Genomic DNA, 24,064 nt, shown 5'->3' with positions numbered 1-24,064 from the left:
GAAAGTAAATGGAAGTTTTTCTACGCATTGAAGTTCATTGTACCCTGCTTTATACCAACAAAAACTACATAAAACATGGTTAGTGCTATGGACTAGCGTCCCGCATTGTCTAGTTCACGGTCAACTAGGTACCAGCCGAACCAAGATAGGGTAGGGTGTGACCAACTTTGTAATTATAAGAGAGAAAGCATTTCGTGGAAATCATTAACGTTAGGGCAACACGAAATCATGTGGTTAGACGACTATGAAAGATCGTTGATAGGTGTGCACAGGATGTGGGGTTATGTATCATTACAAAAGTTACAAGAAACAATGTCATAAAGTAATATTATAATGTATATTTTTTCATAATAATAATGTTAATAATAATATAAATTATCGAAGTCTGTAGCCGCATGGGATACGCATTTAGCTCGTACGTGGGCGAGTGGCATTTCCGTCAATCTAGATAACTTTACCACATCCGTGAGAACAGCGACAAGAGCAAGTAGACTATGGGGAGTAGAGGGTAGCACTATATAAGGGACCCCGAAACGGCCTGTATTCAGACGCGACTTGACCAGACTAGCCAGAGCACCTTCACGCCAGTCTGTTGTTTAATTTAATTCATTGGACTTAGAAAATTTCTTATAAACAATATTTTGAACTTAGAAAATATTCGAATCAAACCGAATTTATTCTATCATTCAGAATACTTAACTTACATTCAGCTTTCATGTTATAAATAAATATATGTTTTATCACAATAAATAAACAATTAATCTAATTAAGAAGAATTCTACGTTGTGTAATTAACTCAAGAGTCACCTTCCAAACATCATCCTTGACTACTGATACCTGTAGGCGACGTGATCACTACATTAGTATAATATTTAAATAATTTGTATTTATGTCAATAAAATTGTATGTACTTATAATTATTCAACTTATGAATTGATATTGCCATTGAACCTCACCAGCAGTTGTCATAAAATATTTTGCGGGTAACGACCGCAGTGAGCCCGCTACGTTGGACCCGGCTGTTACTCCGGATCCACTCACTGCTGCCGGCACCTGGGGGTCCGAATCCCCTGGTGCGGTAACAAAATTTCCGTAGTCGACTTTCATTATGAGTTTTTGAAAGGGTGCCTCTCCCTTGCGTTTTAGCCCTTCCGCCAGGGGGATTTTAAGTCAGTGTTACCTACACCTATGTCCGTTTGCAGGCGCTTGCAGGTGGACCAAGCCTGACCCACCAGTTGAGGTGAGTCTCTGAAATAAGTCTGACTTAGACAGGGATCGCTTAGTAAGACTCCTCAATTAAGAGCCCGCAAGCCTCCCCGCCACGACAAGGCGGATCCTATGGGGGGCTAACCTAACCTAACCTTTTTTTTTTTTTTTTTAATTTTACATGGTATCGGCCAGCTGAGGGTGGCACTGACGTCAGTCATTTCACCCCTCAGTGTCCATCGTTTATTGAAAAAATTCAATTTCACAGTCGTTGGTCACTCGCAGGGACAGTCCCCTTGTGAGTTGACCTTACGTTTAGTGTTGTACATATTACGAGGGGCTCTATCCCCTCAATTTTTGCTTTCAGCGTACATTGTGACTTAACTAGGTTAGTCTGGTAATCCTTTCCGCCTTCTCTCTTCGTTCTCCTTCTTCATCAGCACGTGGTGGATGTAGTTGGATATTGCATTCCATTTGTCCTTGGAATGGATCATGTTTCTCACCATGTTCTCCGCAACCTCTTTTCCAATAAGCGTGTTGAGCTCTCTTCCCTTATTGTGCCAAGCATCGCATTCAAAGAATGTATGATTTGGGTCGTCATTTGGATGTCCACAGAACCAGCAGCAGACTTCGTTTAGCAGGCCAAACCTATGCAGGTATTGTGCAAAACAGCCGTAACCCGTCAATGCCTGCGTTATGTGGAAATCGACTTCCCCGTGTCTTCTGCCGGTCCATGCTCTGACGTCCCGGATTAAACGCCTTGTCCATTGTCTTTCATCTGCTTCTTCTGTAGTCTCCCATCTGTCTTGCCATTCGTCCAGTGCCGTCGGTTGTGGTTCTCCTTCTATTCCGGGTGGCTCCTGTTCTCCTCTCCTCTGGATGTAAGCCTTCCGTCTTTCCATTGCCATAATATCGATGGGAATTATCCCGGATACTACAAGGACTGCCTCTCTTGATACCGTACGGTATGCACAAGCAACCCTTAGTGCCACTTTCCTCTGTACTCTGCTTAGTTGTTTCCATCCCTCTTGGCTCATGTCTTCAGCCCATGATTCGACTCCGTATAGCAATTGAGAGTGGATTACGCCTGCAAGCAGCCTCCTCCTGTTTTGCCTCACAGAACTCATGTTCGGCATGATCCTCACCAGATTGTTCAGTGTGCTCCCCGCTTTGGTCACTACTGTTTTAGCATGCTCCGTGTACATAATTTTTGTGTCGATCTGTATTCCCAGGTACCTGATGCTATTGCTTGATTTAATCTGTGTGTCCTTTATGGTGACCTTTATATCGTTGTGTTTTCTCATCCTCGTAATGACTACCACTTCAGACTTGTGTGCCGCTAGTTTTAGCCCCGTGCTATCTAGCCAGGAACTTACTTTTTCCGCTGCCGTTGTGAGTATTGCCTCTAACTCGTATGCTTCTTTTGCTGTTGCCACGAGAGCCACATCGTCGGCAAATGCAAGGTATTCTACCCCTTCCGGCAGTGGTACCCTGAGCAGGTCGTCGAAGAGGACGTTCCAGAGAGTTGGGCCTAGAACTGATCCCTGTGGCACTCCGCTCGACAGCTTCACCTCTGTTTTTTGCCCTTCTGCTTCGTATATAATACTACGTTCTGAAAGGTAGTCGTCCACCAGGCGGCAGATATACAGCGGAATCTCTTGTCCAGACAAGCCGTGCATCTCGGGTTGGCTGTACAGTCTATAGCTTTGTGTCCCTTTTCTGTGCAGAGGCTGCACGTATTTGTTCTGTCTGGTCCCCTGCAGAAATGTTTTGTGTGGCCGAAGCATAGGCATCTGTAGTATTTCGTGGCTGTAATCTTCAGTCTTACCTTCGCCTTTACCCATCCTACGTCTATCTTGCCCGCTGTCACGATGTGATACGCGTCCGACGTTCTTAGGGTTGCTGTCGCTCTCTTCATGCCACCAAGTCCCCTCCTGAGGCTCCTGATCTTGACACTAGTATCTTCATCTGCTAGTTTTGCGGCTGATCTTAGAGCGTCCAGCACTTCGGTTTCCGTTGTAACCCCGTCTAGTCTGAGGATCTCTATTTCCGAAACTGGATGAGTTCTCTAACTTTGGCTTTTTCGCCCAGCGTTTGTTGGAGGGCTGCTCCCAGTTCTTTCCTCTTGTTGTTCTCTTTCGTTAACTGGATTAGGAGTTCTCCTCCTCTGCTTTCCCTAATACTATTCACGGCGACGCCTATCTCTGTAATGTTGACTTCTTTCCTTATTGCCAATAGAATGCTTTCGCTTGATTCTCCGTCGCTCGGCTTGATTGCAATTGAGTCTGGCTTAGCTTGTCTTGTTCGCTTGGCCTTATTTTTCCTCTTTTTGTTGTTAGGTAGCCCCTGGTTTTCAGGAGGCTTTGTGCGGATTGTCTCTCCCGTTTTCTCATCGCTGTTCCTATTATCTGTTGTGAGGTTTGTAGGTTTCCCTTTCTCTTTTGTTTTAACCACGTCGCTCCCTGTTTGTTTTCTTCGTGGGTTTTCGTCCATGTCCCACCAGCAGGGAGTTGATGTGGATGCTTCGACTGTCTCCTTTGGAGAGATTTGGTTCTCCTTAATTTCTTCTTCTTTCTTGTGAGTTAACACCATGTCTCTTGTTATAAGTGGAAGAGATTTGAAAGCCCTGATGGTTTCATATCTACTTGTCTCTACTTTTTTAGACATATTAAAGATATCCTATGTGCAAGTTTTTACCTTTTCACTTCTAGTCAGCGTCTGTGTGGCTTTCAGGTTCGAGATTTCGCTTATAAGCAGTTTGATACCCCTGTCCTGCGTTTTGAAGCGTTGGATAAGGTTCTCCATGGCCGCGTATAAGTTGTTGGATTCTATGACGATGTCTTCGTTCTCAGCTGATTTATCTTCTGTGGCACATCTCTGAACACCCGGCTGAGTGCCTACCGGAGCCTGTGCAGCAACGCTTGCGGTTTTGTGATCGTCTATCGACCTCACTGAGCTCTCTTGCCCACTCGCAGCACTAGTATCAGATAAGATAACGGAGGCCTGGCTGGCCACCTCCGTATCCCTGCAGTCGTTGGATGACGACCGCCAGGAGCCCGCTTGCTCATTCCTGACTGCCGGCATCTGGGGGTCCGAATCCCCTGATGCGGTAACAATATTTCTGTTGTTAACGTTCATATTGGGTTTTTAAAGTAATTTCCTTCACTTGCATTTTACCTACTACCAGGGGATTTTAATTCAGTGTTGCCTTCACCTATGTCCGTTTGCAGGCGCTTGCAGGTGGACAAGACCTGCACGACCAGTTAAGGTCAGGCTCTGTGTTTTGGTCTAATTTAGACCGGGATCGCTTTGTAAGACTCAGTTAAGAGCCCGCAAGCCTCCCCGCCACGTCAAGGCGGATCCCGTGGGGAGGAACCTAACCTAACCTAACCTTTTTTTTTTTCTGGTTAAATCACTGCATGGAGGCCGAACTGTTTTCACATTGCTAAACCCCCATGCAGCATCGTTTATTTATATAAGTCATAAATTTAAACACGAAGAAGTAGTCATAACAGTTTTGAGATACCCAATCCTCAGTAACCCGGTATATATGCAAGTGCCCCAATCCTGTTTTGACTTTACAAATACATCAGCGCTGAGTAGGGATAAGCAGGATGCCCGCTACTCCCCACACAGCAAATTACACATTTATTAGTTTGTTTTTTTTTTCCTTAGTCTGTCTTCTCGGGCCGACCAAGTCCGCCACCCTAGACATCTCGTTCTGTCGCCTATTCTCGGACCGGGCTAAGCCAGCCATTCTAGACATCACGATCTGATATCCTCTTCTCAAGCCGGCCTAAGCCCGCCACTTTGGAGTCCCGTACTGATATTATCCATCATCTTCTGCGGCCTGTCGAGCCCTCTCCTCCTCTTCCTTGACGGTAAGGATGTTTTCTACCATCTTGTAGAAGAGTCTGAGGGTTTCTTCAGCGTCGTAGAGTAAAATCGCCCTTTGTTTTGTTGGCTGTCTGCCGGCAGGTCTTCAACTAGAGGACCACAGAGTATATTAGGTACATCATCTGCTGTTGGTAGATGCCCGAATCGCTCACGGAGGTCTGTACGTAGACCGTTCCAGTTCTCGCAGTGGAACAAGGTGTGTTCTGCTGTATCCGAAAGACACTGGCAGTGGACACACCTTGGGGTTGCGGCCCTCGCGAAGCGATGTAGGTAGAACTTAAAACAGCCGTGTCCAGTGAGCGCTTGTGTCATGTTGTAAGTCCAGGGGACTACTGGAGTCGTCCTGTTATACCACCTAACCAGATTGGGGATGAGGCGGCGAGTCCAAGCGGCCTTGCTTGAGCTGGACCACCTCGTTTGCCATTCTACGATGGTAGCCTTCCTTTCTTCGTTCTTGATCCTATTTCTGGAGACGGGTGGTCACCCTCTCACGGGCGATAAGGTCAGCAGGCGGCATGTTCGCCAACAGGAAGGCGGCTTCGTCCGAGACCGTCCTGTAGGCTCTGATGGCCCTCAGGGCGGCCACCCTCTGTGGTCTACTAAGATTTCAGGTGGACTTAGCGGTGCCGCAGACAGGAGCTGCCCACACCGGGGCAGCGTAGAGCAGCTGGCTCTCGACTACAGATCCCAAGAGTCTTCCCTTCCATTGCCCAGGCCCATTGATGTTGGACATGATCCTGGAAGAGCTGCCGCCGAAGTGGCCGCTTTTTTGGCGACCGTTTCAACGTGTTTCCCAAAAGAGAGACGGGTGTCCAGGATGACTCCTAGGTATCGAAGGTGCTTCTTTAGGTCGATCAGCTGACCTCCAATGCTGAGGCGGGGAGGGTTGTAGGCCCTTCTCTTCGTCAGCATTACAGCCTCAGTCTTTTGATGAGCCAGCTGTAGTCCATGTCTCACCATCCATCCGTCGATCTGTTCCAGTACAGGATTTACGAGGTTCTCAAGCTGTTCACCTGTCCTGGACAAACCTACAACTGCAAGGTCTTCCGCGAAGCCGATCATCTGTATGCCCGGAGGAACCTCCATGGTGAGGAGGTCGTCATAAACAATGTTCCAAAGGGTAGGTCCTAGAACCGAACCTTGAGGAACACCGCACGTCACCGTTTTAGGCACCCTGTTATCACCTACCAGTAGCTCTCAATCCGAAAGCCAGGATCGAATCATTCGCACCAGGTACTCAGGGGTGTCCTTTTTCTTTAGTGCCTCATCAATGACCGGCCAGCGGAGCGAGTTGAAGGCGTTTTTGACGTCAAGGGTGACCAGCACGCAGAGCTCAACCTGCCTATGGTTGCCCTCGGCGGCATGTTTTGCCAGCTTAGTGACGACCTCCACCGCAGATACGACCGAGATGCCCCTTCTAAACCCGAACTGGTTTGGCGCTCGGCCGCCGTACCGAGAGTCCAGATGTTCGTCCAACCTCTGAAGAAGGAGTCTCTCCAGAACCTTCCCAGGAGTGTCTAGGAGGCAGATGGGTCGGAAGGTTAGGAAGGTGCCTCGACCGGTTTCCCCGGGCCCTTGTGTAGAAGTACCAACCTCGCCTTTTTCCAGCAGACTGGAAAGGTCAGCGAGGTGAGGCACTTATTGTAGACGTTCAGCGTGGACGAAGGACGAGCATGAATGATCCTCTTGAGGATTCCGTTTGGGATGCTGGAAGGGCCACCCGCTTTTCCCGAAGACATATTTTTGGTGGCCTTTAGCAGTTCGTCGACCGTGAACTCAGGAATGATGGTGCCGAAGACTAACTCATCCGAATTAGGGTCGAAGGGCTCGAAGATGTTCCTGACCTCTGGGCGAGGCATGAGGTCCCAATTGGTGACAGGAGCCTCCGGGAACAGATGGTCAGAGATGGCTAGCTCTCTGCCTTTGCTTGCCAGCCTGGTGGAACCTTCACCAAACTTCTTCATGACCAGCTTGTAGGGCTTTCCCCAGGGGTTAGACTCGACCTGGTTGCAGAGCTCCTTCCAGCTCTGCTCCTAGGCCTTTCTGATCTCCCTGTGTAGGTCCTTCCTGGCCGCGGAGAAGTCGGCTCTAGCGGTCGCAGCTCCATCATTACCGAGTCTCCTCAAGGCAGACTGATAAGCCCTCCGGAGAGATAGAGTTTTGACCCTCAGCTCGGCGATGTGTTCGTTCCACCAGTACACCGGCTTCCTACCACTAGGACCAGGGGTCCTGGGAGGCATGGAGGCGTCGCACGCATCCGCAATGTACTTGTCCAGCGCTTCGGCTGCGTGCAATGCAACGTTGACTCCAGAGCGTCTTCTCGGGAGAGCTAACTGTCTCGAGTTGACATGCTTGTAGAATGTCTCCATGTTGATCTTCTTCAACGCCCAACCTGGATGTCCCGGAGCTGTAGCCGCTGCCTGGGGCCAGCCGGGGTGGGGATCGACGGGAGGAGGGTCCGTGAAGAAGGTCACGTAAGCGTGGTCGCTCAGGTTCGCTTCGCCCAAAACCGTCCAGCCATGGATCTCAATGCCTTTGGAGAAAGTGACATCAATGATGGAGGTCGCCTCACCTCTGACAAATGTTGGGGTGTCTCCGGTGTTGGATAGAGTTAGTCCCAGGCTAGCAACCAGGTCGGCAAGAAGCTCGCCTCTCGGATTGTTGCACCGAGAGCCCCACTCCACGTTCCAGGCGTTGAAGTCACCTCCGACTACTAACCTGACCTCGCCCATGGAATCGAGATCCCCCAAGAAAGCTTCATATTCCCCTAAAGTGGTGCCGGGTCTCCAGTAATAGCTGAAGATTACCAAATCTCGCAGCCTTATCAACACATAACCTTGGCCTGCGCCGTCGTCATCGTGGACAAAGGCCGTCCCAGGCGTTGTACCGACCGCAACTTTCCTGTCGAGGCTGAAGCGCAACCGAGGGCTGTCGACTGTACTCGCAAAGGGCTCGCTCAGGATGAGAATGTCTATGTCCCTTTGCGCCACCGTCTGGTCTAGGAGCTGTTGGGCGTCCCAGTTACCATTTAAATTAACTTGAAGGAAGTTAATCATTGCGGTGGTTTGAGACGTGCCACGGCTCAGCCGCACATCTGGCCTTGCAGGCAGCTGTACCCGGACGATGGGGACTGGTCACCAAACACGCCCGATCGCAGGCCACGCACTTGGAGTCCCTAGTGCAGTCCTTCTCCTTGTGCGATTTCTCGCCGCACTTGCGACAGGCATCACTGAGGCCAGGGCCCATGCAGCTACTTTGTGAATGTCCGAAACCATGGCACTTGTAGCACCTGACGGCGTCAGGGCGCCGGATTCTGAACCTGCAGCTGGTCCATCCCACCCTGACACGACTGACCTCGGTTGGCTTAGCAGCCCTTGGCACGCTGACCTAGGCCACCTGCTGACCGTTCTTCAATCTCCACATAGAGGTTACGGATATATCACCTAATAGTGCTGCAACAGACGCATCGTCCTTACTTGCCGTAAGAATAGCGCTTTTGACGGCTTCCAGCACTGCCTCAGGAGTGGAGGTAGATTCGAGGTCTACTACCTCCATTTCCACGTTAAAGCCTGAAGGAGCAACCGTGGCTACCACTCCAGTAATCTTATCGGCCAGCGCATTCCTCAGAGGGACAGCTGCGGCCCTGGACTTGCTGCTCCTGCCAAGGTCGACCACGACGTCACCCTTTTTGGATTTGCGCATGCCTGCGACTGTAGCGCCAAAATCGTCAGGGTTAATCCCCGACTGTTGCAACTTAGCTACTGTTTCCTCATATGAGGAGCCAGAGGGGACCCTGACAATTAGTGCAGCGTTTCTTTGAGGGGGGAGCCTCCTGGGGACTGCCTTCGGTGGAGGGAGGGCAGGGAAGTTGGAGCTGCCGGCAGCTGGAGCCTCAGCCCCAGCGTGCCTCTTGGCTTTTCTTCCGACCACCTCTGTCCACGTAGAGTCCTTGGTAATAGTGGGGGTTTCAGTAGAACTTTGAGAGGGCTTCTGCGGAGCGGTTGGAGCCCGTGGGGCGGCCGCAGATGCCTTCTTTTTTTTGTTCTTTTTCGACTTTGACTTAGATGCGACGGGCGTGTCTATATCCATCATCGAGCCTCCTCCGTTAGGCTTTTGGCAAGCAGGGCAGCAACCCTCAGGGACTGCCCGAATGGTAGTCTTGCCATCATCAGTGGCCTTGACGCTAGCGCTTGCGATGGTGTTGACGATTGGTGCCAGCGTACTGTTAGGTCTGCTGGTCTGGGTGCCAGTAACCACGACAGCAGTAGCTTCTTTCTGAGGTCGTACAACAGAATCAAACATCCTAAGGTGGATGGAGACAAGGATGTCATGCATCTGTTGAGCCTCCTCCCCGTATGGAGTGTCCGCCAGAGACTTTGCGATCTGACCAAGCCTGTGTGTTGTTGCAACAAACAGGTCCCTGGAGAGACTCCTAGCCGCCAGCATGATTGTTTCCTCTTCGCAGACAGGAGACTCCGAGTCTGCAAACGTTTTCTTTCTCGGTCGGTCATTCGACGCGACCTTGCTCTGTGGTAGCCCGATCACCAGCCGATCACCATACTTGTCGAACAAGACGTGTTCGCCTGTCGGCGTGACGTACAGCTGTCCGAGCAAGTACTTGTGACCGTCGCTTTTGGAAGTGACGTATTGTCCCTGCGATACAACGGGCCAGAGGCGCTGGAACCGGTGTGTCGCGGTCTGCCAGAGTGCAGGCGGCGCTGTGTTTGTATGCACGTAGGCCGCGCCCGAGAATGGAATTCGGGCGGCGCGGAAACTAGGTCACCGCGCGGTCGCGCGCCGTGGCGCGAACCGGTCTCCGTGCGGCGGCGCCGCCGAGAGTCGCGTGTATAATATATTATTAGAAATTGTTTAATAACTCACCCATTATTTATCCCACGTAGACGTATGAGGTATCATTAGATTCGTCTCGTAGAGGCTGATCCAACAATATCCAGTTCCGGTGTGGGTGAACCTCCAGTGAGTTGCAGTAACAAGTAATTTTGCAAATTCGCGAATTTTGGTAGGTTAGATACCGTATGGACAACACGAATCCGTAAAGACCACAACCTAAGCTGTAGCTCTAACAGGAGCGGAGAAATCACGATACGAAGGTCCGTGGAATTCGGGCGGCCATGTATAATGTATACGGCGGCGTGTGAACTGGTTCATGTACACACGGGCGTGGTCCTGCTCGCCGCCGTATATTTAATTTAACTTAAAGTCGTACTTACACAAAATTTGCTTAACCGATTTCCGCGTTGATTACACCAAAAGACGCACTGTAAGCAGACGAAGCTTTTGGTCCAAACCGCACAAAAAACCGTTAACTTTAGCGAAAGAAATAAGCAAAAAACTACAGAGTGTCGCAAAAGAGCGTGCTCCCGGTGGTAATATATACGCGCGACTGACAAAAGAGCGTGCTCCCGGTGGTAATATATACGCGCGACTGAACCTAACCTAACCTAACCTTTTTTTTTTTAACGGTATCAGAGGGGGCCGGGAGTACCCGATGGGGCAATTCTTCAGCTCCCCCGTATCGTTTATTGAACAACAAGTGTATGGGCCGGGAACGAACAATAATAGGCCGTGCGCCCGGTTACCAAAATACTTCGCGCTTAATAAGTATTATACTAACACACCGATCGACCTTTGTAAATTTGTGTTAGTTGTATATAGCTCAACTAGAATTGGTTGGGTTCGCCGCGCAAATACTAGTGAGCTATGTAATGTGGTGGTGTGTAAGTGTGTATATATGTTTGTGTGTATACTTAAATCTAAGACGAATAGGTAACTCTATAATAAATAATGGTAACTCAAATGCAAATATGGTATAAAATATGATATAATAATAAAATAAGCAAATTACGGCCCTTTTGGCCCAACAAGTAAAAAATGTATATAATAAACCAAAATGCCGGTTCGGCAAAACCAGGTATAAAAGGTGTATATAGATATGAAAAAAGTGCAATTATATAAAAAATCACACTAAAAGGTAAAAAAAAACAAACGTGATAACTATATGGTCCTTATGACCGAATAGAATAAAATATTAGTATACAGGTATATGATAAATAATAAAAAGTAGTTAAGGCCCTTCTGGCTCAATAACACAATTATAATATATAAAAACAGCTGTTAGAGCTGAAAGCTCGGGTAATTGATATAAAAAATACATAGCCCTTTTGGCTCAACAGAATAGATGTTACAATACTTAATAATATAATAATAATAAATAAATAACAATAAACAATAACTCACGGCTTGTCGGTGCACTGCTGGCCAGCTGCTACCTAAGCCTATATACACTAAATAAAATTCACACCCAATAAATATAATATAATTACAATGAAATTAATGACTAGTAATGTCGCACACGTATATAATATAAAGTAAAAGATATGGCGATTACGCGTATATAAATTCACGCAACAAATATAAAAGGCATAATAATATGACAAAAAATAATTATAAGTTAATAACAAGAAATAGCAATTCGTGCATAAAAAAGAATATATTATTCGCAACGGCCTAGCATCACGACGACGGACGGAGGAGAACAAAACTGCGGCGGCCGTGTTAAGCTGCGCGCACCGGTGAGCCGGCGGCAGTAGATAACGCGCCGATACTAGATTCACATAATATTATATAATTCACAAGACACAAAATATAATTAAAACAAAATAAATATAAAAATAACGGCTGGTGCTCGCGAGTGTTTGTGTATGTGTGTGATTGTGTCGATCGGCTGTTCCTCCGTAACCGATAGTATTTTACTATATTATATTATATTAATTTATGGCGGCAACAACAAGAATAAAATACATTTCAGTTACAACGGTTGTTGCCGCCGCAACATAATTATAGGTATAGCATAATAGTATTCAATTAATTAACAACGGACAGCGAGGATAGCTGGACACAAACACACACACACACTATCACCTGTTGTCATTATAATATTTTATTTTTATATCTATTTAAATGTGTTTTGTGAGTTATATAATGCCTATATGTAGATTATGCTCGTTATCGTATGCCGCCGCACTGGCTACGCGAATATGAGTTTACCCGGCCGCCGTGACTCTCTGTCTCTGCTGATACGTTGTTTCGATCGTTTTCAACACATACAAAAAATATTATTAAGTGCAATTTATAATTATTTTATTGTTTTTTAATAAATGTGAATGCCAGAAGGGCTTCTGTAATTTTTATTATATTTCGCTGCTAAACGCCAAGAGCATTTTTATATCGTATGCCTATTATATCATTGTAAGCCATAAAGGCAGCATATTATTATATTATTGATAAGTTATTATCTTTGCCGTGTATTATTTTATATTATTTTAGCACAGGACCAGCTGGCCAGTCTGCGCTCCACAAACTGTGAGTTTTACTATTATAATTATTATTATTCAATTGTTAGGCCAGAAGGCCACCTATTTATTATTTTTCTGTCGTGCCAAAAGGGCCGCATATTTATATTATTATAATTATTGTTTTTATTATACTTATTTAGCTGTTGGCCATAAGGGGCTATAATATATATCTGTATTATTCTGATGTGCCAGAAGGGCGCATAGTATTATTATAATATTATTCTTGGTCATAAGGACCTTATATTATTTCTATATTTCTAATAGTTACTGCAAATTTGCAAGGTATTATATTTTTTTGGTCATAAGGACCGCAGATTAATTTGCACCAATTATTTTTCTAATCTGTTGAGCCAGAAGGGCTAACCTTTTTATGTTTTTACGTAGCTCTAATAGCTACTGCTATGTACTGACGTCCCGCTGAGACATCTAAACACGCATATACACGTAGATATGTATAAGTGACCCTGGGGCGTATGATTTCGCCAACCAATTATATTGTGTAGGACCTCAATAGTTATATCGAAGGCCAAACTTCTAGCCTTTCCAAAATATTACCATAATTGGAATTAAATATACGAAATATTAAATATGAAATCGTAGTCTTGGCAGGCGTATCTAGAGATATGATTAATGTCGTCGGGTTATGGAGATTACGTGTCGCGAATAACCAGGATGTGGCCGACCGGTCGCATGGGCGTGGGAAGCTGCGATATTAAAATAATACACGCGTACGCTTTTGCACGACTCGGCCATGGACACATACGTGTCTTATCGATAGGAGAGGAAATGCAGAGAGTAGGACTATCTGGACTATATAGGAGAGCCCCGATTAGACCCAATTCAGACGTGAGCCACCAGAGTCAGAATAAGCACCTTCACGCCAGACACCAGTCCAATTTAATTATTCGGACTTTGAATATTTTGCAACCAAATCATTTTGTGCAGTAAAAGTGTTTTATTTACATAGTGATCAAATAAATATCTAATAAATTAATCACAAATTAAGTTGTTATACTTATTACACCCAATCCATCTACCTCAACACCAGTCGTTTGTCCTCCTGTATGCTGGGACGCTACAAATTTGGCGCAGTCGGTAGGATTTTCCATCAACGGGAAGCTGAAAATTTTTTATTTTCAACTTCACGGAGGCAACTCACCCAAGAGTCACGTTTGGAGGACTGGTCACCTTCCAGCAACTCTGGGAAAAAGAGAATCTACGTAGCAAGCAGCTAGAGCAGTCAGGACAACAACAAGAGCAACAATGGAAGCAACTCAAGCAGTGACAGTATTGTGAGTTGTAATTTAAGTTTTGGGGTACTTATGTAGGAATTTTAATTATAAGGCTCTGTCACGTCTCCTTTGGATCTGTTAGGACCATCGTATAAAATTTATTGTGAAGGTGTATATATATATATTATCTACTTAAAGAAATAATATGGTAGGTAATGTATAAAAGTGTAGGAAAATTTTGAGAAATATATATATGTTATCTACTTAAAGAAATAATATGGTAGGTAATGTATAAAAGTGTAGGATAATTTTGAGTATATAAAGGGTATATGTACCGATAAAAGTGTTATAAAGAGAATAAATGAGTATAAAGTGAATTTAAATAAATGTTATATGAGAATAATTTTGTGGTATAAATTAATATAAAATGAATATAAGTGAAAATAAATGAGAATAATTTTGAGATATAAAAGTGAATATAATATAATTGAGGAAATAATAAAGAGTATATATATAATTGGAATTACGCGCGTAATGTCATATAATGCAATGTCATATAATAGAGTGAATTGAAATAAAGAGATATTGAGTTAAAAAAATAATTGAGAGTTTATTAAATGGTAGTTAAACCATAATTTTTGTGATTTTGAGAAATATTGATATAAATGGATAATTGAGTTTTAAAAAGAAGAAATAAATAAGTGAATAAATATTTGAAATAAATGTGCGCACATACATATATAAGTTGAATTAAAAGAGAAATACTAAAGAGTAAAATTGAATAAAGTGTAATTGAGAAAAGATATATAATAGAGTAGCTTAGGGGCCCTAGAATAAGCATTATATTAAATAAATTAGTGAGAAATAAATCGTAGTGAATATTGGAGTATTGGGTAATAAATATTATAGTTACTATTAGTAGGTAATTAAATTAAGAATTTCAAAATAAATATTTTGAACAGTTATAGAATTAATAATAAATAGTGGTTATTATAAATAGTGATAGAATAGTTAGCGAAATTAGAATACAATTTAGGTATTTAAATTTTAGGCACATAAAATAAATAAATAATTTTATTATTTAATTTTACTAAATGAATAAAATATACATTGATGAATAAAAATTTGGGAGATACGTCAGAGAATCCGACAGGGAATTTAACGGAAATAAATAACGATAGTACTGCGGACATAGGCGTACAGGTAGGAGAGGCAAGCGGTACTAGGGGTAGTACACACGGAATTAGTCGCAGAAAACCGAATCAGAAAAGTTAGTAACGCTACACTAGAAATGGAATTCGATAAAGCTACGTCCCTTATACCGATATGTACGGGCGCTAACAATGTCGCGAAATTTATTAATACGTGTGATATTGTTGTAAAAGCAGTAGATAAGGATAAATTAGACTTATTAGTTAAAGTAATAAATTCGAAGTTAGCCGGAAATGCTTTAGAAGCATGTAAATACCGCGAGACTAGTACATGGAATAGTATAAAGTCAATTTTAAAGGGAGCTTTTGAACATAAGTCATCTGAGAGGACACTGACTTTAGGGTTACACTTCGAATCGAGGAAATCTATTATAAATTATGTACAATTGCAACAGAGAAATTAAATGAAGCCGAAGCCAAAATCTATAAAAGTCAACTTAAAAATCAGGCAGTAATAATTTTTGTTAATGGGTTACCAAAACATTTAAATCTTGCACTAAAAGCTAGGGATCCAAAAACTTTAGAGGATGCTATGCAGGTAGCGAAAGACGAAGAAACCGAATATAACGCTAATTTAGATGTAGAAAAATTACGGAAAAACTTGGAAAGGCAAGATTTAAACGGGGGAAATGTACTTGAAAATAAGTTTAGGAAACAAGGAAATGATAATAATAGTAACAAACAAAATTTTAATCTCGGAAATAATAGATACAATAATTATAACAACGGGATTAACGATTCTAATACCTAGGCGAACTAATAATAACGTATATAATAATGCATTTGATAAAAATTTTAATCGGAACGGATATAATAACGGAAGACAAAACTAGAGCAATTTTAATCAGCGTAATAATAATCAAAACAGGATATCGCCAAATAACGCAGGATGTTATATCTGTGGCGGCACAAATCATTTCGCACGAGATTGTAGGCAGGCAGGTCAAAATCTGAGACAAAACATTAATATGAATAGACAACAAATTCCAAATTTCAATCCGCGTAGAAACAACAATAGTAATAATAACGTGGAACCACTGAGTTGCACATATTGCAATAAAAGAGGACACGAAATTTCGAGTTGTTACACAAAACAGCGAAACGATAGGAATAACGCAAATTTGTCGGGAAACGCTCAGATGCCAACCTCGAGTGGGGTGAGATTGGTACATCAAATAATCGATTCAGAACCCTCACAGAGCGATGCTTACGCATTTCAACAGCTATAATTCAACATCATATAATGTTACAATCACCTAGTTTTAATACAGAAAATGTTCAATTACTATTAGACACGGGTAGCGATTTAAATTTAATAAAAATAAATAAATTAAGTGGTAACACGATAATAAATGAAAATGAAAAAATTTATCTAAAAGGCATAAACGAAAAAATAGTTCCTACAATTGGACGTACAATAATTACATTAATAATAGATAAAAACGAATTTAAAACTGACTTTTTTGTAGTAGATAAACAGTTTCCGGTCGATAAAGACGGAATACTAGGACAGAAATTTCTGATGGAAAATAACGCTATAATCGATATCGCAAATAGTACATTAACAATAAAAGATAAAAATGACTTTAACGAAAATAAAATATGTTTCACATTAAAACCGCGAACGGAAACGGTGGTTTGCATACCGATTGCAGATCCCGATATAGAAAATAAAAATATTTTAATAAATAAACAACATTTAACAGAGGATGTGTATTGTGCAAATATATATAATACGGTTAAAAATGGCAAGATTACAGTTAGTGTATTAAATATATCAGAAGTAACACAGGAAGTGAAAGTAGCTCAGATTAATAAAATATCATATGAATACGACGTGGATACAGATAATCACGAAATAAAAAATATAGTTCATGATAATGCACGCGTAGATAAAATAAAAAGTCTTATTAGGAGCGACCATTTAAATACAGAAGAACGCGAAACGATAATAAAAATTTGTGAGCAATATGCCGACATATTTTATTTAGAGAACGATTATTTAACTATGACAACGGCGGCGGAACACGTAATCAAATTACCTGTTGACCAAGCCCCAGTTCATCGAAAACCATATAGGCTACCGCATGCGCAGTTACCTATAATTGAGGCAGAACTTGCGAAAATGGAAGAAAACGATATCATAGAACGGAGTATGAGTCTGTTTAACGCACCACTTTTATTAGTGAAAAAGAAGGCAGACGCGTCAGGGAAGGAAAAGTTTCGAGTAGTTATAGATTTCAGGGCATTAAATAATGTTACCTTAAACGAATTCCACCCTTTACCGAATATCACAGAGATTCTAGACCAACTAGGTCAATGTCAGCTTTTCACTCTACTCGACCTTCGAGCGGGATACCATCAGGTACCTTTAGCAAAAGATTCTAGAGAGCTTACGGCCTTTTCAACAGGTCAAGGTCATTACCATTTTAAGCGATTAGTGATGGGATTGGCGTCAGCACCCAGTACATTCGCACATATGATGGCAAACGTTCTATCGGGACTGATTGGAGTAAAGTGTTTAGTTTATCTAGATGACATAATAATATACGCGAAAAACTTAAGTGACCATAACAATAAATTAATTAGTGTATTCGAAAGATTACGTATACATAATCTAAAAATAGAACCAGATAAATGTGAGGTTCTCAAACGAGAATGCCTGTTCCTAGGACATATAATTTCGGAACATGGAATTAAACCAGACCCTAAGAAAGTTACTGCAGTTCTAGATTTTCCAATACCAAAGAATGTAAAACAAATAAAAAGTTTTCTAGGGCTTAGTGGATATTACCGGAAGTTTATAGAAAATTATAGCTCGATAGCTAGACCGATGACTAGGTTGTTAAAGAAAGATGTAAAGTTCGATTGGGACGATGATTGTCAACAAGTGTTTGATAAATTAAAAACATTACTTTGTTCAGAACCAATTTTGCAATATCCAGATTTTACGAAAGAATTTATACTTACGACCGACGCGAGTGGGAAAGCGCTAGGAGCAATATTATCACAAGGAAAGATAGGGAGCGATCTACCTATATCATACGCGTCTAGGACATTGAGTCAATCGGAAGCGAATTATTCAACAACGGAATTAGAATGTTTGGCAATTATATTTGAGGTCAAACATTTCAGACCATATCTCTACGGTAGAAAGTTCACGATTCTTACAGATCATCGACCATTATCTTGGTTGTTTAACTTAAAAGATGCTTTATCTAAATTAGCAAGGTGGAGAATCGAATTGGAACAATATACATATGAAATTAGGTATAAACCAGGTGTACAAAACGCGAATGTAGACGCGTTAAGTCGGATGTATAATATTAAAGAAATAAAAGATGAAAGTTACGCAAACTTTCTTGAAAAATCGGAAACTATGATAATAACCGATAGAAACGTAAAAGAGGTACACGGTGAACTAATAGAGTCACCAAATGAATACAATATAGTGTCCGAAATAGAAAAGTATTATAATTTTAGGTCAGGAATAAATTACGAACTAAAACAAAGATTCGGAAAGGATAAAACGCTAAAATCGAATAAGGATATCGGGGGCGTTGTAAAATTTAAAACGGACGATAGATATATAATATTTTTGATAACAAAAAGTAAACAAAAGCAATTAGCGACGTATGAAAATATGCATCTCGCATTATTGAATTTAAAATATTTCTGCGAAAAACATTCATTAACTAAGTTAGCTATGAACCAGTTAGGGCGGAAAGACGGTTTAGATTGGGCAAAAGTTCGATGTATGATACGATATGTATTTCGTAACACAAACATCGAGATAATAATCTGTACTAAATTAGAATACAGTAAGGAGGAAAAATTAGTTATTTTTAAACAATTTCATGATTCTTTACTAGGATGTCACGCAGGAATACATAGAACATATAAAAAAATTAAACGGCAATTTAACTGGCCAAATTTAAAGCAGGAAGTAAAAGATTACATAAAAGGTTGTGCTTCATGTCAGGCGAATAAAACTACTAACAAACATCATAGAAGTCCCATGGTAATCACTACGACAAGTTCTAAACCATTCGAAAAATTATTTATGGACATTGTAGGACCATTAATAGAAACTGAGTCAGGTTTCAAGTACATACTTACTTTTCAGGACGATTTGACAAAATATTCGTTGGGAGTCCCGTTACATGACCACACGGCGAATACGGTAGCGAAAGAATTTGTTACTAAGTTCGTATGCGTGCATGGAATACCTCAAACGATTTTAACAGATCAGGGCACTGATTTTCTTAGCAAAATCTTTTCCGAAGTATGTAAATTACTAAAGATTAACAAAATAAATACAAGTCCTTATCATCCACAAACCAACGGTAGTTTAGAAAGGTCACATAGAACTTTAGCCGAATATCTAAGACATTACGTAGATAAAGATTTAAATAATTGGGATCAGTTACTGCCTTACGCACTATTCGTATATAACTCGACAGAACACACCGCAACTAATTACCAACCGTATGCGTTGTTATATGGAAGAGATTTAGATATACCAGTAAAATTAAAATGTAATCCAGAACCTAGGTATAATTATGACGATTATGTATTCGATCTAAAACAGAAAATGCAAGAGTCGCATAAAATCGCGAGAGAAAGGTTAATACAAAAGAAAATAAAATCTAAAAATCATTATGATAAAAAGGTTCACAGTGAGGACTTAAGGATAAAAGATCTAATATTACTTAAAGATAAAACCCAAAAGAATAAATTGAGCGCGTTATGGAAAGGACCATATGAAATTCTAGAAGTCCTAGATAGTGAAAACGTGGTAATAGCGTGAGGTAGACAGCGGGTCACCGTGCATAAGAACGATGTAAAGAAATACTATGAGACCATGGTATAAAGTAAATAAAAAAAAAATAGATAATTAAATATTGTGTAAAGAAAAAGTAATAGACGTAAGTAATAATAGAGTAGTACGTAATTAGCGAAATTAGATATAGATATAAGTAGTAAATAAGTGAAGAAATGGAATAATCATAAGAAGAAGATATTTTCATAAATAAATAGGTATAAACCCAAAATAGTAATAAGAAAATGTACTATTATAGATTAATGATCGTAATGGCAGCCCACGGGGACTCAGACATTCCGGACGAGTCAAGTGTGCAAACTAAAATATATTATAAATACACGGCGGGTAACGTAGTTATCAAAAATGTGACGGAAACTCAACATAATGATATATTAATACCTTATATGTATGGACGGAGGTGTAACTTAAACAAGTTGCGAATTAAGTGTACTACGTCAAGTGGCGATGACATGGAAGTAGGAGTAAGAGATCACCCAAGAATGATGGTGCTAGAAAGGAAGTGCGTATTGGTTATAATGAGTTTAGATGGTAAAGAGGATACGACCGTTATTGCTAATAACCTTTACTTAATGCACCACATATTGGATTTGGAACCGGTAATGGAAATACAGACTACAGAAGCAACAGAAGTGACACAAGGGGGAACTGAAGTGAAGAAGAGATCCCTACCTGATAGTCTGAACTCTACCACCGCTACGAATAATATGAATGAAACAGCAAGGACAGAATCAATCATCAATTCGACATTATCAATAGCTGAAGCAACGAGACCAGTTAATGGAACGAGTTTGGTTAAGCAAGACAACGCGACGACCACTACTATGACGACACGAACGGATAATGCCACTAAACTTACGACCGAAAATCCACCCACAACTAGAGTAAAGAGGGGGACCACGCAATATACGCCAAGTTTTATGATCAAGGTACCACAAAGAACCACGGACGCTGGACAGAACAGTCACAAGCATACTAAATTTTACGACGCATCTGATGATGAAATAATTAATAAATTGAATACGGACGACAACGGTATCAATAACACGAATAGTATATTCGAAACTGGGTATACAGAGAAAGAAAAGAGCGATAAAAAGGCAAAAACTAATGGGAATATAAATCTTTTAAACTACATGGTCTACGTTTTAACAGGATCATTGTTAATGACGACTATATTATTAGCACTTTTTATTAAATGTAATTATAGATGTGTACATAAAAGTAGGTACAGATATATGGTACAAACGCTAAGTGAAGGTCAGGAAATGAGACAAACAGAATGCTGAATAAAATATGAAAGTAACACGAAAGATAGTATAATATAAGAAATAAACTATAAATTAATCACGTAGATAAATAAATTAATAAAGGAAGTAGAATTAGTAAATATTGATAGAGATGTACAATAGGTACGCTGTAGGAAGTAATTGATTAAGTAGAAAAAAAAGTAATAAAGTAAATAAATAATAATGGCGGGAATATAGGAATTAATTAAGTTACTAAATATAAGGTATATGTATACTAACATGTACTAATAAGTATATTATTACGTAGGTTAACACTAGTGACAATGAGTCAAGGACAACTTCCGTATACCATCGAAGAATTTAAAAATCAAACAACAATGTTTTGCGAAAATCGAGGGGTAGTTAGAATCGAAGGGGCTATGTGGGAGTTCGTAACATATGTACCATTAGAAAATTACGATGCTAGGCATGATAAACTATATAATGAAATTATGTCAATGACCAGCCATTGCAAGGATAAGCTGATGGAATATGAAATCTGTTCACGGTTTGATAATATATTGAAAACGATGTTCCAAGAAATCTCTATACAACGAGAGCAAATGTATGAATCTATAGGCAGATATGTGTCCGATAGCAAGGGGGAGTCGACTACGAGAGGTCATAGGGCTAAGCGAGGTTTAGTAAACTTTATAGGATCGGCTATGAAAACGTTATTCGGAGTATGCGATGACGACTGTACGAAGGAAACAACCGAACACATAGGTCAGATAGAACATAGTAATGAGAATATGATCCATATACTTAAAAATCAAACGACAGTAGTGAAATCAGCCATAATAGGTGTAAGTACGGCTGCCGTCGAAATAAATAAATTATACGGGGAGTTGGAAGAAAAACAAGGGATGTTATATAAAAAGATTAGCGAATTAGCAAACAATACACACACGCTAGAAACTCTGATTCTCACGAATAGAATACATAGTATTTTCACGGCATTACTAACACAATACGCATACGAAACCACCACGATCAGTGCGATTATAAACGCAGCTAGAACGGGGGTACTTCATCCGTCGCTTATAACGCCACGGGAACTTGCAAAACATCTAACTGAAATTAAGTTAGTTTTACCACTCAATTTTAATTTACCAATGGGTACAAAACCGAGCGAGATATATGAACTAAGCAAAATTACTAAAATGGCAGTTTTTTATAGCGGTAATCAAATAGTTTTTCTAATTAGAATACAAGGATCACGGAAATAGAATTAACATTATACAGGATTTTACCTATACCACACCCGATAGAAACACAATTAAACGGAAATATAGATTATAAACACAGTATCATTCTAAAACCAGAATTCCAATACATCGGTATTACTAGAAATCGTAGGCAATACACCACGTTTACGGAAACGCAATTACTTCAATGTAAGGAAACCGAAGTTTTTACAATTTGTCCAGAATTTCAACCTATCCAACATGAGTCGGAAAACCAACCATGTGAAATAACGTTATTTAAAAATCCGGACACTCTACCAAGCTCATGCGAGGCAGGTAATATCATATTATCTAAAAATATATTTCATAAATTAAAATATGCAAATGCATGGATCTATACAACTAGTGGGGAAACCTTAACAATAACATGCCAAGGAAATAGAGAACCATATATAGTAAAGCTAAAACATCAGGGGTTAATCAATCTAAATCAAGACTGTAGGGCATATGCCGAAGATATCATATTGAATCCAACGAGAGATATTAAATCTAAATACTACGTTAACTTTATACCACGAGTAGGGGAAGGGAAGTTGGTAGCAACGCTTCCTAGGCAAATTAAAAACTTGAATCTACCTAATATAAAGACCAGACATGATTCACATAAATTAGATAACGTAAACGATTTAACACATTCTTTAGACGACGTACAAAGTATGATCGATGACGAAATATTTAGGCAATCGGGACATGTGACCGATAATGAAAATAATAATTACTTGATATATATAATAATAGGATTGATGACCTTTGCGACAATACTATTGTTATTTATATATATAACGTATAAGTGTAGATTAAACACTTGGGAACCGATTAAACCACGATATAATATAACTCCACACCCTATACCAACAAGTCGAAGTACATTTTATGTTGATACACCGATAATTGCGGAAGAAAGACCTAAAAGTCCACTACTGGGGGATACACCGGACAGATTGTCCTTATCTCCACCAAGAATAAAAGATTAAATTACTGTAAGGGAAATGTAAAATAATCAATATTAGAAAGTAATAAAATTATAAAAAAAAAAAAATATAAAGATAATAATTAAGTATAATTCGTAAATAAGATATAAGTATAATATAATAATGCTATGTACTGACGTCCCGCTGAGACATCTAAACACGCATATACACGTAGATATGTATAAGTGACCCTGGGGCGTATGATTTCGCCAACCAATTATATTGTGTAGGACCTAAATAGTTATATCGAAGGCCAAACTTCTAGCCTTTCCAAAATATTACCATAATTGGAATTAAATATACGAAATATTAAATATGAAATCGTAGTCTTGGCAGGCGTATCTAGAGATATGATTAATGTCGTCGGGTTATGGAGATTACGTGTCGCGAATAACCAGGATGTGGCCGACCGGTCGCATGGGCGTGGGAAGCTGCGATATTAAAATAATACACGCGTACGCTTTTGCACGACTCGGCCATGGACACATACGTGTCTTATCGATAGGAGAGGAAATGCAGAGAGTAGGACTATCTGGACTATATAGGAGAGCCCCGATTAGACCCAATTCAGACGTGAGCCACCAGAGTCAGAACAAGCACCTTCACGCCAGACACCAGTCCAATTTAATTATTCGGACTTTGAATATTTTGCAACCAAATCATTTTGTGCAGTAAAAGTGTTTTATTTACATAGTGATCAAATAAATATCTAATAAATTAATCACAAATTAAGTTGTTATACTTATTACACCCAATCCATCTACCTCAACACCAGTCGTTTGTCCTCCTGTA

General features: G+C 40.8%; 1 protein-coding gene and 1 pseudogene across 1 annotated transcript; one reads left to right on the top strand and one right to left on the bottom strand.

Annotated features, from left to right (window-relative positions):
- Nucleotides 1–4,748: 4,748 nt before the first annotated feature.
- LOC149059366 (uncharacterized) lies at nucleotides 4,749–8,159 on the bottom strand (annotated as a pseudogene).
- Nucleotides 8,160–13,693: 5,534 nt separating this feature from the next.
- LOC149059365 (uncharacterized) lies at nucleotides 13,694–22,283 on the top strand. Its single transcript, XM_089223813.1, has 2 exons — nucleotides 13,694–13,771; nucleotides 21,323–22,283. Exons 1-2 carry the CDS (start codon nucleotides 13,743–13,745, stop codon nucleotides 22,281–22,283), a joined length of 990 nt encoding a protein of 329 aa, XP_089079939.1. The 5' UTR covers nucleotides 13,694–13,742.
- Nucleotides 22,284–24,064: the final 1,781 nt, after the last annotated feature.

Source organism: Diuraphis noxia, unplaced genomic scaffold (genome assembly GCF_037042655.1).
Source record: "Diuraphis noxia isolate RWA-SAM2 unplaced genomic scaffold, SU_Dnox_SAM2 contig0001, whole genome shotgun sequence".
Classification (NCBI taxonomy): Eukaryota; Metazoa; Arthropoda; class Insecta; order Hemiptera; family Aphididae; genus Diuraphis; species Diuraphis noxia.
This window is presented reverse-complemented; position numbering and strand designations above follow the sequence as displayed.